We start from the raw sequence: 17,011 nt of genomic DNA, 5'->3' as shown, positions 1-17,011 counted from the left end.
ATAAGAAAGCAGAACAAAGAAAGGTCATTAAACAAATGCTAGTACAATGACAGTTACATTGAACTTGGATTTACATGGATTGAAATAATGGATCTCCTCTGCCACAGTATGTCCTATGCCACAACGTTTTGCCAAACAGTCTTAAACCATCTGTTCCTAGCCAGCGGCTAGCAGCTAACCCACATCAGTGTAAAAACAAACCATCTCAGCTTTTCTATTAAAAACTGAATGAACTAAAAAGCAGTAAAAAAATCTGAAAATTCTTGCATGGAAAATGCAAATGCATGTTAAGCTTCATACCTTGTGAGTGACTAAATCAGCAAAAAGATGTAATTATATCTGCTGTGAAAGACTTGCAGAAGTGCATGTGCGATAAAAAAGGAGGGGAAAGAAAACCCTTGATAACCATATACTTCTCTGATAATGTGTTGCGCTGCATTGACTATATGGCCAAAAGATATTCTTTCTTAGCTTGTTAATTATGTTAGAAACAGTGGCTATTCTCTCCAACTAGACGAGTCCATAGCTTTAACTAGTCCAGCTTATTTTTTGGCTTATGTTCATTATATATACGAAAGTCCCACTCATGAAGGGTTTTCTCTTTTGTCATCCTCTGCCTACCTGAACAACAAACTTGATAACTTCATGAGTGAGAATAGAATCGATTGGCCTCGCTGTGTAGGGATTTGCACTGAGGGGGGCAAAATCAATGAAAGGAAAGCAGTAGAGTCATGGTTTGCATCAAAGCCATAGCAACAGAAGTCACAGCACAGCGTCCACAGCGAAGCCCTTGCTTCCCAAAAAATGCCTGAAGATTTCACGTCATTGTTGTCTGATGCAGTGAGAATGGTCAATTTCATTAAGGCATGGCCTCTAAATTCAAGAAGTTTTGTTAGCCTGTGTGATGAAATGGGAAGTAACCATCTGACTCTACTAATGCATGCTGAGGTTCACTGAGGCAAAGCACTGCTGACGTGATTCTTTGAGCTGTACATTGAACTTCCAGTGGCTTTCACCAAGCACCACCCCTTCGCACTATACTTGGAAGATGCTGCCTGGTGTCAGCGATTACTGGCAGACAGTTTTTCTTTCCTCAACGATCTCTATTTAGGCCTTCGGGGCTTAAGCACCACTATTTTTAAACCACAAAACAAAATCTAATCCACGGTTAAGAAACTGTTGTATTATAGCTGCTTAAAGAGAAACATGTTTATTGCTTTCCAACATTGTAAGGATTTCTTGCAACAATAACAAGAGAAGTGTAAAAGATAACATTGTGGAGCACTAGCAAACACTTAACCTACAACTTGGAAAATAACTCCCCAGAATGGACAATGCAAATGCCTGGATATACAGTCGATCTGAAGTGCTTGAATCTCATTCAATCCCACATGAGCGGGAGAAATTTTTAGACCTGTCTTCTGGTAGTGATCTTAAATCAGAACTTTCAAGCAAACCTTTGGCAGATGTATGGGTGCAAAAAGATGGAAGATTACTCGCACCCGTCAAGTCTCAGATGCTCTTCTCCACAATGTACCTTTCTTTGCAAGACTGGACTCTCTGCCCACACAGTGATTAAGACCAAATAGTGTCTGAGAGTAAATCCCGAAAATGACTTGTGACTGAAGCTCTCTACAGTTTTCTCTGCCTTCAGTGATTTGTGTGGTCAAAAGCAGGGTATCCATCAAAACAATCAGAAGGCATTTTATCACTATTATTTTTAATTAACATCAATAAGTACTATATGTTAGTCCCCAAGAATTTGAAAATGCTGGTAATATATTTTCACATTACCCCGCTCAGCTGTAGAAATGTGTGGATAGTGAACTTTTCTTTGCTTCCTTTTCTGCATTTTTCTATCATCAATAAAAATACATGACTGGCATTTTAAAATGCTTATTCACAAACCTGCTATCATGAGTTTTATATCAGTTCTGAGTCATTGGGACCATGGAAGATTCATTTGTTTTAAATAATTACAATAAAATGATGATGAAAATTTCTAATCTAATGTTTACAACACCTAGAAACTTGTTTTTAGGACTATTTTTATCCAAGGCAGAAGTATATATAATAAATAGTTTTGTTACACTACTAATGCAAATAATAATTATATCTGGGAAAACACATCCCCAGGCTTGTGCATTGTGTTGCATTGTGTTATCCCTCAGAGGCTTTCTTCTTCTGTTTTCAAGGATGTATTATTATCCTATCTCAGTTGGAGATATGGGGTAGGTTACATTATTTGGAAAGAGATACATATCCTAAAAAGTTTGACAACCACTGTTCTCATTATTTTTGCATGTAATTAATATTTATATTAGAGTAGTACTTAAGTCCCACCCCCTAAGATTGTGTAGGATCTCACTATGTTAGGAGCTTCCACAAAAAGCATATGGTCTAAATGGAGAAGACAGACAAAGGAGATATTATCATCCCATTTTACAGATGCAATATTGAAACACAGAGGCAAACCTACTGAGAACACATACCCCATCTGCAGGAGTGCCAGGATTAGAACCCACATCATTTACCCTGTAAGTACAAGCCCATTCTTACTCTTCAATGTGAAGTTGGTCTCTGCTCCTGAACACCAGAAAAACTCAAGGTGCTTGCCAGTTTTAGTTTACTGTAAAAGAGACTTCTAGACTCAGGAAGTACAAGAAATCCGCTCAACTGAGTTGAATAAAAGGAAGCAGCAGCAATGAACTCAAGTGGATACAAACACGCCTCAGGCAGAAGCTCTGAAACATTTGTTGAAGCTGATGTTATTGAACTACTCTGTTCAGTGTTTCTGAAGATGGTGTACACAAGTGTCCCTGTGATGATTGGAATTTTTCCAATAAATCTTCATAAAGCTAAAACGGAATGGGAATTCTTGGTTTCTGTCTTCTGGCCTCTCCTGGACTTTCTAGTGCCTCACGAAGTAACAGTTGATTGATTTTGGGGCCTTTAGCATTGCATATATATGGAATTTAGTACTGCTATGTGGAAAAAGTGATAGTAGTTTTCTATAGGAGAGCCTCATTTATTGACTATTTCAACTGGCAGTAAGGATGTGGCAAGGAGAGGCAGTGTTTTGAGAAAGAGAACCTTAAACACGAGAGGACAGTACCCACTGAATCTCTGCTCTTTGTTTTCCAGTTACTCCCAACCCAGGAGCCAATCTTCCGTTTAGTCTTCTTAAAACTCTAGTCCCGTGTTAACATGGGTCCCTCCTGAAACCAGATTCTGTGTCTCTAGCTGGGGTGCATCTAGACAGCGGCGCTATCTCAGGATACTTCCGGTATCCTGAAGTAGCATTTTCCGCATCTTGACAGCGCACCCGTTATTTTGAAATAGCTTTCGAAGTACTGGGCACGCTATTCCAGTGTCTCTGTAAATCTCATTCCACAAGGATTAAGGGACGTTTCGGAATAGTGCTCTATTTCAAAATTAACTCGAAATAAGCCACGCAATGTGCGTAGTTCAAATTGCGTAGCTTATTTTGAGATAAGGGTGCAGTGTAGATGCACCCTAACTCCGCTCAGTTTCCTCCCCTCTCTAATACCCACCTTGGCTTTCTTCAATCTGTCACTTATCTGCCTCACCTACTCTGATCCCATTCAACCTCTCTTCAGATTCCTCCACGGTCTTCCCATCCTCTTCTGTTTCAAAGTTAAGATCCTTGTCGTCACTTTCCAGGCCCTACACAATTTACCTTTGTTCCTTTTTCTTGTCTCCTTCCACCATATGTGCACCACAAGTTCAGGTCTCCAGCCAGACAATTTACCTTTCCCCGCGTATACCCATCTCCCATACCCACCTCAGCCCCTCCTTCCACACTTCTCAGGGTCAAATTTGGCTGGCTCATGGCAGATTAGCCAACCAGTCCTCTTTGGAGCAAAGGGCCTGGAGGCAGCCCACAGAAGAAAAGAGTGGACAGAAAGTCCCTGCAGGAAAAGGAGCGGGAGATGCACCAGGACATAATGGGCAAAAAAGATGATGCAGGCTCTTGTGGACCACAGGCGCAACAATTCCAGGCTCATGTCTGGAATTTCTGAGTGGTGTGTAGGGGTGGGTCATGGAGAACAGTCTGCTTGGGGGTAGGGTTGCCAGGTGTCTGGTTTTGAACAGGACAGTCCGGTATTTGAGGTTTCTGTCCCGGAAATAAATTGAGAAAATACTTGAGAAAATAGTATTTTCTAATTAAGTAAGTTTTATTATTATGAGTATCAGTATGTAGCTGTGTACTGCCTGGCTGGTAGACGTGCTCATGCTGCGTATGTGAGTCTACCAGCCAGGCAGTACGCAACTACGCAGTAGAGAGGAGGGGGGAAGGGGCGGGGGCGGGGCCGGGGTAGGATGGGATGGAATCCTTAGGGCCGGACTCGCTCATTCTTCATCGGGACTGTGAGCAGGATGGGCAGCACCCCGGGATCTGCATGGGCCCGGGCCAGCCCCGCTCCCTGCCAGCCAGTTCTCCTCCGGCCAGCCCCACTCCCCCTCACTCCCCTCCTGGCCAGCCCTGCTTCCTGCCAGCCGGTTCTCCTCCCCTCCCCTGGCCAGCCCCGCTCCGCTTGACCTCCTCCTGGCCAGCCCCGCTCCCCTCCCAGCCAGGACCCTCTCCATGAGATCAGTTGTCTCCGGTATTTTTTTGAAGCCATCTGGTAACTCTACATGAGGGCTCCCTGCTGTGTCTGCAGGCCAGATTGTTTTGCCCAGGCCTGCTGGAGAGCCAGTACAGGCTCCCTGCTGCGGGTGGAGCAAAGGGGACTGGACTCATGCTTCAAAAGAACCATATCTGGCTCCCTAGTGAGCCATATTTGCCTCGCGAGCCATAGGCTGCCGACCCCTTGCCTAGTAGTTGTAAAAGCATCTACTTAGTTGTCAGTGTACAATGTGACAACTCGTAGGCTCGATGATAAACAGCGTAATAATCATTCACAAAATAGGTGCGATGACAATGTTTTATCAATCAGTGTGCACCAAGCACCATACAATGCCTAACAGGTCCCCAGAATAGCAGGTCCAGGTAGAGCACAATACATCACAACACATGACTGTGGCTCACTGTGACAGTGCTCTGTCAAAGCATCCCTGAGCCATAGAGCTCTGCATTGAAGTCTTATAATAGCCTTTGTGTCTGGCTGCTCAAACTCAGCAGACTGCTACTCCACCTCTACCCTGACAGCAGCTTTCCCCCCCTTCGCTTCACAGATACTACACAGGACACAGCAGGCAGCTATAAACACTGGGATTTTTTTTTTTTGACTGATACACAGTCTTGTGAGGAAGCAACACCAACGTCCCTTCAATCTTCCAGAAGTGCTTTCAAATGTCATTCTGCACCTGCTGAGCCAGTCGTTGAATCCTTCATTAGTGCTTGTCAAGGTGGCTGATGTACGGCTTCATGAGTCACAAGAGCAAGAGACTCCCAGGATCACTATGGGCATTTCAACATTTGCAATAGTAATCTACTGGTCAAGAAAGAAAGTCCCTGCTTGTAGCTTTCTGAGCAACACTGTGTGCTTTGGGATGTGTACATCATGCACTTTCCCTGACCAGCCAACACTGATGATGAAGCATCCGCAGTGATCCCTTTCCATTAACATATTCTGTGGCAAGGTGGCCTGATGCCAAAACAGGGAGAGGCATGCTGTCTACTGCTCCATGGCAATTCAGGAAATCCATTGCTGAAAAACCATTATGGTCTGCACGTTGCTGACAGTTACAGTCGTACACAGTAGGCAATTAATCGTCCTACACATTTGCATGACAATGGCCTCCACAGTGGATTTTCTAACTTCAAAAGGTTTTCTCGCTGACCGGTAGCAACGTGGCATTGCACGTTTCTGCAGTGTGATTGCTGCACATTTCTCGACCTAGGTGCTGCTTTCATTTTGGGGTCTCTGCACAGGATGGTCAGGGTGAACTCAGCACACAGATCCAGGAATGTGGCCTCGTGCAGCCAAAATTTCTGTAGCCACTGCTAAACATCCCAAGCCTGCATTATCATGTGATCCCACTGGTCAGTGTGTGTTTCTCCAAATCAGAAGCAACGCTCCACTGCCTGCAGCTGATCCCTGAACACTACATCTCACAGAAATTTGTTCTCCAAGAAATCATCATATTCCCCATTGATTCTTCTTATGGTTCTGCAAGCATTGGAATATCATGCTTCTTGTGTTTGCAACACTCACGGAAATAGTGCAGAGCCATGCAGACCTCCATGTTTCTGTCAGAGACAGCTGATATGAAGGCGGGTCATGTGGATTTATGGGATTTTTAAACAAAGGCACAAAAATTATGAAATATGAATGACATTATGGAACACAGACTGTTGCCCACTGGGAAGTTGATCCCTTGCTCTCAGTCACACCTATGTGACTTATTCCTGCCTCATCATGCATTGCCTGAACTTCCGAAAAGATGGTGTGCAGTCTGGTGGTGGGTTGCACACTGGGATACCTACCCATGGTGCACTGCAAACACTCCTGGTGAGTATGTGCAGTACTGAGGCAAGGCGCCAAGCATGCAAATGATATGCTATATGCTAACTGTGGCAGCCTTATACAGACTTAACTTGTATTGACCAAAGGTTGTAGTGTAGTGCAGAGGTGGCATAGCAACATTTACAGCACATTAGTGTGTGTGCAAAAAAAAAAAAAAAAAAAAAATCTAGGTCACATTTGACAAACCAGAAAGTAGTATTATCCCAGACCAAATGCCCACATATCACATGAAGGGCAAACTAAATGTTGCACCTGTGCTGAATCCTCCCTGTGTCAATCACTGTCACCAGTAGACTACATTCCCCTGCCCTGAGCAAGTTGCCGACACTGCAGCATGTAAAGGCATATTGCCTGCCCAGGAGTGAGATGGGTTGTGACAAGAGCAATGCAACCTCCGAAAAAGTTGTTTCATATTAATTTTTTCCCTTATGTGGTGCATTTATTAGCAGCGCTTATCACAGCAAACCCTGCATGTTCCCTTCACTTCATCCTTTCCCCCATCTGTGTTTAGGTTCCTATCAAGCCATCACACAGCCTTGGTTGGCTACTCATGCTCTGCTAGGCCAGTGCTCTTTTGGCATGGCACAGTGTAAGGGGCAGCCATAGCCAAGCAGCTGGTGTGTGATCTGCCTTTCACTTCACTGATGCCATAATCCCTCTGAGTCATCTGCAAACAAAGGGAAAACAGTGTAAAGATTGGACAGAAGGCTCTTCACAGAGCAGGAACCCATTGGCTGAGGAGCAGGGTAATGCTCCTGTGAGGAGTGCCCTCTTGGCTGACACACCAGAGACGGATCTGGAATCCTCCAAAGCTAGAAGCAGGAGTTGCTGCACTTTGAACTAAGGCTCTGTAATAAAGAGGCTGTAACTCCAATCCTCGGCAAGTTGGCATAGAAGAGAACCTGTGACACACTCACCGGTGGAAAACACTCTGCTGAGCTGGTCCAAGTCCTAGATTTAATTTATTGGTCTGCACCAAAACATACACCCACACTCCTAATGTGTCTCTTAGGGTGGGTGGAGCAAACCTTTTCCTTTTCACAATCAGACAGTTCCTGATTAAAGAGGGTCTGCAAACAAAGACAAATTGGGCTAGAGGGGTGGTCAAGATCTAGCCTGGGGTCTGGATCCGGCCCACCAAGCCTTTCAATCCGGCCCACGACCCACCCCACTGGACCCACAGGCAGGGAGCAGACCTAGGGCTCAAAGCAGCTGACTTGCTCCATCTGCCTCTCTGTGCTAGGAGAGAGGGGGAAGCTATGCATGCTGTGGACACCCTCCTTCACCTAAACTCCTTCTCAGATCCCTACCAAATCGTGCACCCCATTCCCCTACCCCAAGCTCCCTTCTGTATCCAACTTCTGTCCCAGACCCCACAACCCCTCCATAGAAAAGTACAGCCCTTGACCACTTACCAAAATCTTGGAGTGCCCCTCCCCATCAAATATTATTTGCCACCCCGGGCTAGAGCCTTTCCCCCCTTCATTATCATGTGTATAGAAGGTCTGAAAAAGTTAGTCAATGAAAAATATTTTTAGATGTTTTTCTGCTTGTTTTTATATTAAAAATTGAAGGCTTGTTTGGTATAAATTAACATCATTTGACTTAAATCAATAGTGATACAACACTTGTAGAGGGTCTGGCCCTCAGATCTCACCTGCCATAGGCAACTGTGGCAATTGGAAAGTTGTGAAAATGACATCACAATAGAGTGAAAATGAAGCAATTGAGCAAGAGCAGGAACTTTTAGTCACTCTGTTTAAAAACTCTTTGCTTTTTGCTTTACACACAAAAAGGGGGTATTTCAATACCCCCATCCCTTCAATATGGATGAGAACACACTCTGAATGTCTCCGAGACCTCCAACAAGTTCTCTACCAAATCATAAAAGATCAGACATGACATTTCTGATATTTCTACAGTTAAAAAAAGGAAAAATACAAAACCTAAAATCCCACCTGTCCATGCCCTCTCTCTACATAATAACATCACAGAAGAGAACACAAACCTAATTTATTTAAAATCATTTGCAAATTACGTTTCAATACATTGCTGCAAGGATTCCAGTACCCAAGCTTACAACTCTACAACCTTATCAGATCAGGGGTCTGATCTAGGCTGGCCATCCCAATTTCCACATGTTAGAAATGAAAAGGGTTTCCGCACGGGAAAGTGTCATATGGAACAAACTTCCAAAGCTGGAGCAGAATTATTTGTGTGATCCCACACATGGGCAGAATACCCAATGCAAAAAGTAGCACATAGATTATTTCCATGCTTCTAGAATATAACAGGATTTATATCCTAATACTGTACTAAGAATTTCTACTTTACTTTCCATCTTCAAAAATCCATTCAAATATTAACTAATTAATTTCCTCTCCTGTGAGGAACAAAAAGCATCTGGGACTTCACAGCAATGTTCCCTCTAATCTTTTTCATCCATGTGTGGGATATTTTTATGTGCGCCGAGGCATGTGCGAATGTGCACCACCAGTAGAAACAAAACCCAGTTGTGGGTGCTCTTCTAACTGGCTGGGCAGCATCTGAATTTCTCCTGAGTGGCTGCACAAGTGCACAGCTTATAAGGAACACTGCTTCACAGCTGTCATCATGTTGCACACCATGGCGAATGGGAACTCTGCAGCAGCAGCAGCAGCAGCAGCAGCAAAGACAGAACCCTGGTCTATCCACTCTAACACTTACTGAACTCTGTCACTTGAAATAACGGAGCTTCTAGTGTGATGCTGGTAAATCAGATGCCAGCTCTTGCCAAAGCAATAAGTGTCACCTAAATACTAACAAACTTATTGCTAGAAATCAGATCAGCTCACCTAAATGTTAATATTGTCCCACACACGTGTTAAACATGGACGGATGTGTTTGGTTTCTAGACTTGTGATGGGTTATTTACCCCCACACAAGGCAGAGGCAGTAAATGGGAATAATTAACCTATAAACTGCACCTGGGAAAGGACCAGGGCTTGAAAGACAGATTGAAGATGGAGTCCAGCTGGGGAAAGGCAAGAGGGACTGGTATAAAGTCAGGAATCTGGCCCTAGAAAAGGGCTTCAGAGGTAGTAGTCTGCAGTCATTCCTAGGAGAAGTATTTGGGACTACAGTGCCAGGTCGTTTGAAATTATTCCTTGGGAGGAGGGAGTTTAAGCTGGTAAACCCAGAAGGTTGGGGGAGCCAGAGGCTATGTCTAGACTCATGGCTTCTTGTGTGAGAAATATGCAAATGAGGCTAAGCATGGAATATTGCTGAGCCTCATTTGCATACCTAATGAGCTGCCATTTTTGCAGAAGAGGTTCTTGTGCCAGAAGGAGCTGTCTACACTGCCCCTTCTTGCGCAAGAAAAACCCTCTTGCACAATGCCGCTATGCCAATTATTTTCAGGAATAATGGCATTGTGCAAGAGGGTTTTTCTTGTGCTAGAAGGGGCAGTGTAGACAGCTCTTTCTGGCGCAAGAGCCTCTTCTGCAAAAATGGTGGCTCATTAGGTATGCAAATGAGTCTTGGTGATATTCCATGCTTAGCCTCATTTGCATATTTCTCGCACAAGAAGCCGCAAGTGTAGACATAGCCAGAAGGTAGAGCTGAGAAGTAGGAAGATGTCCAGAGGAAGGACAACCTAGTCTAGCAATGAGCAGACCCACTGCCCCTTAGACAGAGGGTCATAGTCTGGGATCTTTTCCCCCACTCCCACCAGCCTACAAAGGAGCAGCACAGTCAGGGCAGTGAAGAGAAGATTGCCATTTTGTAAAGAGGGACTTTCCTACCCCAGAAGGGGAGGACTATGGTTAGATTTGTAGAGGGCTAAGTCATGAAGGAGCACCCTGAGACCTAGAGGAAAGGGAACTGACAGGAGATGTTGGATCTACATAGAGCTAGTCCCTAGAACAGCCAGGAGGTGGTATACCTGTGAGTGGATCCTGGGACTAGACTCTATAAAATACTTGTAAGTTGCTGAATGCACTAATCTTATGGAAAAGGGATGCAGTCTAGACACAGCCTTAAAGTTTGGGGACTGCTGCTATAAGGTATTATGAAAATCCTGCTTTGCAACTGTAAAAATGCCTTCTCTGAGTTTGCAAACAGACCAAAAGAGTCTTTTTACCCACCCTTCTAAGACTGTCAAGAATAAATTAGCCACTCTATAGACACAAGTCTTGTTGATTTACCCCCTTATCCCATTAAGTTATGTGCAGGTGCCCTCATCTTGTCAGTTTGAATGCGAGGGGAGGGAGGGAGACTCAAAGATGCTCACACAAAGAAATGGTTCTCTTTGCTATTTGGACTCTCACAAGAGCTGCAACTGAAAAACAAAAGCAATCACAGGGGTGCTGGAATAATTTTTATAGTGGGGATGCTGTGAGCCATTGAACCAAACTGTAAATCCTGTATGCATATAATGGAAAAAACTCCAAATCAAGGGATGCTGCAGCACCACCTGCACCTCTAGTTTCAGCACTTATGAAACCAGAGATTTCCAGGATCAGCTTGGGTTAGATCTGAGACACTCAGTGAAAAGATGACTACAGATCTGTAATTCATTTATATGTTGCTTTGTTTAACCTGTAAATATCTCTCTCATTTCTTTTTCCTAGTTAATAAATGCTTAGTTAGCAGAGTTTGGTGTGAGATCTAAATTGGTCTGAGGGAAGGGTCTTGTGGGACTGGGAGCAACATGAATATTTTATTTATTGTGTATTTATCAGTAAGTTCTGCTTGTGTGAGTGGCAAGAGATATCTGAAGTACCCAAAGGGATTCTCTGACTCAACAGTAAGATTATGATAGTGATCCAGAAGTTATTTGTTACTGGTTTGGGGGAACCTAACTATCAAACATACCCTTACTTTGGGTGACCTGCCCTGAGACTGGCACTTATGGTTATGAATTACTCCAGACAGCATAATACTACCTTTAAAATCCCTACCTATGTAGGGAGTGGGACACATCTAATCAATTCTGATCCTATCCAGTAGAGGGCAGTGGTCTACATGTTACCACATCTGGGTCTGTTTCCCCATCTGTATGTGAAATGTTCTTTCTGCTGAAAGCTGATGCACTATTTGCTGTCACTAACCTATTACAGTTTTTATCCTAATTCTAGAATGTCTCCCAGTCAAGAGAAAAGCATCTAATGCATCTCCAGGATGCAAAAAAAGTTAGATGTACCCCAGTCCTTTTCAAGGAGTGAAAGGATTTTCAGCCTACTGATAGGCCTCAAGAGTTCATTTTTTCCACTTTCTTGCTGCCATTACAATAAGTGGCAAAGCTCTCCTTGACTCCAGTGGGAGTAGGATCAGGCCCTTAAATAATCATGAAGATTCTTTCCTATCTGAATGGGGCAGAGGACTGTCTGTTCTGTGTTTGTACAGTACTTAGAACAATAAGGTCTTGATCATTCTTGTAATATTAGATGAGACACACCCTGTCAGCTAAACTGCTACAAGATGGGATTTAGAAAAATAGATATGGACAATAGAGATGCTGATGCTACCCGAGTTCAAACTCCCGGGAGAATGAGTAGGATATTATTTTGCCTACAGTCAATCTCTTTATCGGTAGAGACCAGCTGAGCTACAGTCCCATAAAGGAAGCAGTCAGGCATCTTGTATTATCTTCTTAGCGCTCCCCCTCTCTGTGATAGAAATGTAGCCGTGTTAGTCTGGGGTAGCTGAAGCAAAATGCAGGACAATGTAGCACTTTAAAGACTAACAAGATGGTTTATTAGATGATGAGCATTCGTGGGCCAGACCCACTTCCTCAGATCAAATAGTGGAAGAAAATAGTCACAACCATATATACCAAAGGATACGTACTTCTCTCCCCAACAGGAATCAGAGAACCAAAAAATCAAAGGGATGGGCAGAGAATATGGGCTTAACTAGGCTACAGTGCTATTTCTGCATGTGAGATACTGATAACTGCACTTAAGGGTGAACTAGAAATTCCAGGCTAGTTAGTGAGATCAGATTAGATTTTATGACATGTGCTGTATATTAAAGCTAACGGGTTGCACAAAGAAAGAGGCAGCTGAGCTTGGACTGCACTACATTTCCCCACCATCCTATGACTTATTAGCAGAATTCAAACAGAACAAATCATTAGTTCAACCCTCCAAATTCAGATTTGACACCCAACCTGTGACTTAGTGAAAACAGACAAGACTATGAAAGTCTGTGTTCAGATAATTGCATTACTATAGGTATCAAATGCCAATATCCTGCCACAATATGACTTTTATCAAACTCGGTGTCTTCTGTGAAATCATTGAAGTCTAATAAGCCAAGTCACCATCTTTCCTTTAGTTTCCTACTGGTTCTCTTTGTTCTTGGGAACTCTGTGAGATAATGTGGTGATACACAGGTGAGGGGGAGGGGGAGAGCAGCCTTGTATGACATGCAATGAAGCCTTAAAGTGATGTCTGGTAGCATTGTCAATTATATCTGCACAGTTCTGCTGTTCATTTTAAACCATTTAAATATTTAACATGCTTCTCTAGCACAAAGTGCAAACCCAACAACAGTTAGTGACAGCTGCAGATAGATTCAGATCATATAACTTGGGGGCTTAAAGGGAAAGACACCATAATTATAATGTAGAAAACAGTCCACCTCTGACTGTGACCTGCTACTATTGGTTCCTAAGGATTACTGAGAGACCGCTAATATCCCCTTATCTTTAATTTCACTGGGCAGAAGAAGACCTTGACAATATCACTTAGACATTGTGCTGATTGTGCAACACCCTGACACGCTCCTCCCAAACAAAGAAAGCGACAGGCCTTCAATTGATCAAGCACCATGACTTAGGAGCATTACCTGTATCCCACAATGCCCAGACAGGAAAATGTCAAACAGGGGAGTTGATTCAATTAGTGTACTAACCTTGATAATTCCAGAAAGGAAAATATGACTGACCGGCCCTGACCTCTTGTTTTCTCACCTTAATCATAAACCTGCCCATAGTGTCACCCAATGCTGTTTAGTCTCTTCCCAGAGAGATGCAGCAAATTTGTGTGCATATGTAATTTGCTGCTGGTTTTTGTTTTCCTTGGCTTAGGAAGCATTCCCTGTGAATTCTTAATATTCCTCAACTACAGTATGACCAGGACACTGAAAAGCATGGGCTTGGAACTAGAGCAAGGAGGCCACAAAATCCCCCCTTTAGATTCATGGGCTTGGCCTGGGATGTTTTTTTTGGGGGGGGGGGGTCGGGGTGCCAGCAGGATAGGGATATTTAATATTTCCCTTTTATGAAAGGTAATTTCAGAATGACAGTGCCCGTTCCTCGCCCCCCACCAATGCTTCTGGACAGCGCCCCCTAGCGATTTTCAGCCATTTTCCAATAAACAAAGCGATGCCGCTGAAATCAACTTGAATTTTTTATCCTCTTTTGGTGCTTGTTTTTTTCCGCTTCCCAGCCCCGCTGGTTTGATGTGCAAAGCACAGAGCAGTGCAAACTGTTTGTTCTGTTTATTCAGCAATCTCGCGATGGACGCACCATGAACGCCTAGCTGGCAACGATTTTTCTCCTGCGCTGTACAACCGAGGATCACTAATTTTTTTTTTTCATATTGCAATTTTCCCACGGTGAAAAATACGGTTCGATCCGTGCAACAATCCTCCTTTTCCCCCTCCCCAGGCCAACCAAGCGAGTCATTGGTAACAACCTGCTAAATTTAGTTGACTAGTCATGATCTGGTATTAATAGCAGCAGCATTCAAGACCTGCCCTGCCCAGTGGGTCTGTGTGTCCGCAAACCTGAGACACACACCGCACAATGCAAGGGCTGGACTGGATTGCGGTGAAAAACACACAGAAAAAAAAATCTACTCACACAACTAGTCTGGAGATGATCCATGACACCATGGCGCTGGGTGCGGGGTGTCGCGCTCTCGCCAGGGAGGGGGCTCCCTGCGTCTCCGTCCCTGAATATGTCTGTCTGCGGCTCCCACCGGAATGAGCAGGGCGAGCGGCTCAGCCATTCGGCATTTCAGCGCAGCCTCACTCCGCGCCGCGGCTCCTGCCAAAGGGGGGTCCAGCGAGCGGCTGGGGAGGGGATTGGGCAGGGCTACCCCGGCTATGTTTTCACTTTCTGTCTCTCCGCACTGACTGCACGCACGCCCCGCTGCTCTCTGGAGACGGCGCCCTGTGGCCCGCATGTTTCCCTAGAGAGCGAACGCGGGGCATTTAACTGAGCTCTCTAGAATTAGTTCCAAATTTAACTTCCTACCGGCGTTAGTTGAACCATCGAGGAACTGGCTGCTAGGTTCCCTTGCCCCCCTCTGTTAGCCTGAAAAGGAGCTGCGGTGATCAGCTGTGTATCATAGTCCCTATACTGCTCCCAGCTAAAGGAAAGGTAAGTTATTATTAATTTATATGAGAGGTTGAACCTGCCTAGTCTGACACCCTCAGGACCTGGCCCATGCAGAACCAGAGAATGTGCCAAACCACAGAAGGTCAATATTGTCTATCAGCATTGCCATCACTTGCAGTGCTTATTGGCCTCTTAGAAGACATTTAGGGGTAAATTAGACCTAAATAATAGCACAATGCCAAGAGCCAGGACCAGTGGCTTGTAAACAAACTTTATGGGACCATGGGAAACTTGGCCACATGAATGAAAAGTGGACATCTGGATAACTAAAATAATGATGGACCATAGATTGGGGGCCAGGGATAGCTCAGTGGTTTGAGCATTGACTTACTAAAACAAAGGTTGTGAGTTCAATATTTGCAAAGGCCATTTGGGGCAAAAATTTGTCAGGGATGGTACTTGGTCCTGCTGTGAAAGCAAGGGACTGGACTTGATGACCTTTCAAGGTCCCTTCCTCCTCTAGGAGATAGGCAATCTCCGTTATTAAAAAGATAGTCTGTTGCTGGACCATAGAGTGTCAGACTAGAGACATTCAACCTGTTTTGTGACAGTCCCCCTCAGGAGCCCTCTCATGGATCAGGACTCCATTGTGCTAGGCACTGTACAAACCCAGAGCAAAAGGGCAGTCTCTGCCCCAAATTCTAGCTCCTTTCTGTCTCTGGGCAGCTAGTAGGAAAGGAAAGTGGCAAGTGTGGATTAGCCTGGGCTGCTACTTTTCCTTGCTAGTCTAGCAGAACACAGTGGCATCATACAATGTATCATAACATGGCATAGTAAAGTCATGACATTGTCCCTCTGTGTGTCCATGCTCTGTGCAGGTCTGCTGGCACCTGCTCTGGTCTGCAACACAGTGAGCCCAGCAGGGCTGGAGCAGGCCACAGGCAGGGGAGCTGTTCCCAGGTATAGTTAACTGTTACCCAGTAAGCATTACCTGGTAAGGTAAACAGGTAACCAGTTATCCATTCACATCCCTCGTGGAGCCATGCACTCAGGGTATGTCTACACTGCAGTTTTTTTGGAAAAACGGCTGTTTTTTCTGAAAAAAACTTCACTTCCACACTAGAATCGCTTTCTTTCGAAAAAAAATGAAAGAACAGAGGGTTTTTTCTGACATTGGTAAACCTCTTTCTAAATGAAGAAGGCTTGGCAAGTGTGGATGGGGAAGAGGGAGTTCTTTCGAAAGAAGAGGAAAGAGGAAAAAGCACAGGTGCCCTGGTGGCCACTCCATCCATAGTAATCACAGCTTAAATGAGAGTCCATTCAGTGTGGATGCTATCTTTTGAAAAAGCAGATCACTTTTTTGATGAGCTTTTGCTGTGTAGATGCTCTCTTTCGGAAGAAGTTTTTTCCGAAGATCTCCTCCGGAAAAGCTTCCTTCGAAAGAAGCCTGCAGTCTAGACATAGCCCAAGTCTGGAATTGATCTACCTCCTGTAGTAGGTCTGTTCTTCCACTAGGGGGAACTGTGTTTATGATCCCAGACAAAGTCTGTAACTGGAATGATCTATAACAGTGTTTCCCAATTGGTGCAAAAGCTAGGGTTCCATGAAGAGCTGGTACTTAAAGAGACAGAGCCATGGCAGGAATCGCATTAAGGCAACCCTGGGGATTCTGTGGCCAAATAAAATTGGGAAATCTATAAACATCTCAGGGCTGAAAATGGGCATTCCAGCTATATTCGCTATATAGATGTACAATGTTATGAATTGCTATTGCCCAAGGAGAAGATTAGTTTACAGTACAAACCAGGCAGACATGATGGGTTGGGTCACAGAGATGCCCTTAAGACTATCACTTGATGGGCTGATCATATCACTGAGCCCACCTACCTGCCCTCTGGGGCGCCCCACCACCCTGTTCTGTTAAACCAGGAATCCTGATTTCTCCCAGCAGTTCACGGACTTGGGATAACAGTCCCCATCAGTGTAACACAGACACTGAGAACAGCTCAGCTCTAGGAAGGCTCAGACGAAGGGACTTGACACAGCACCCTGGCGCACACACCCAATAGGACCAGAGCCCCAGATAAATTGGTCTTACTCTATATAAAAGTTTTACACCGTGCAAGTTCATAAAATTCACTCCCTTTATCAATGAAAAAGACACACAGCTGTTGTCGCCCTGAGTTTA

General features: G+C 44.4%; 1 protein-coding gene across 1 annotated transcript in view; it reads right to left on the bottom strand.

Annotated features, from left to right (window-relative positions):
* Positions 1-14,603, bottom strand: part of REEP1 (receptor accessory protein 1) — a 96,266-nt gene extending 81,663 nt beyond the window's left edge. Inside the window, exon 1 of the mRNA XM_025185693.3 lies at positions 14,344-14,603. Coding sequence (XP_025041478.3) covers positions 14,344-14,375 — 32 coding nt within the window. The 5' untranslated portion in view covers positions 14,376-14,603. The remainder of the gene's footprint in view (positions 1-14,343) is intronic.
* Positions 14,604-17,011: the final 2,408 nt, after the last annotated feature.

This window comes from Pelodiscus sinensis, chromosome 4 (genome assembly GCF_052426305.1).
Source record: "Pelodiscus sinensis isolate ZL-2025 chromosome 4, ASM5242630v1, whole genome shotgun sequence".
NCBI classification, from domain to species: Eukaryota; Metazoa; Chordata; order Testudines; family Trionychidae; genus Pelodiscus; species Pelodiscus sinensis.
This window is presented reverse-complemented; position numbering and strand designations above follow the sequence as displayed.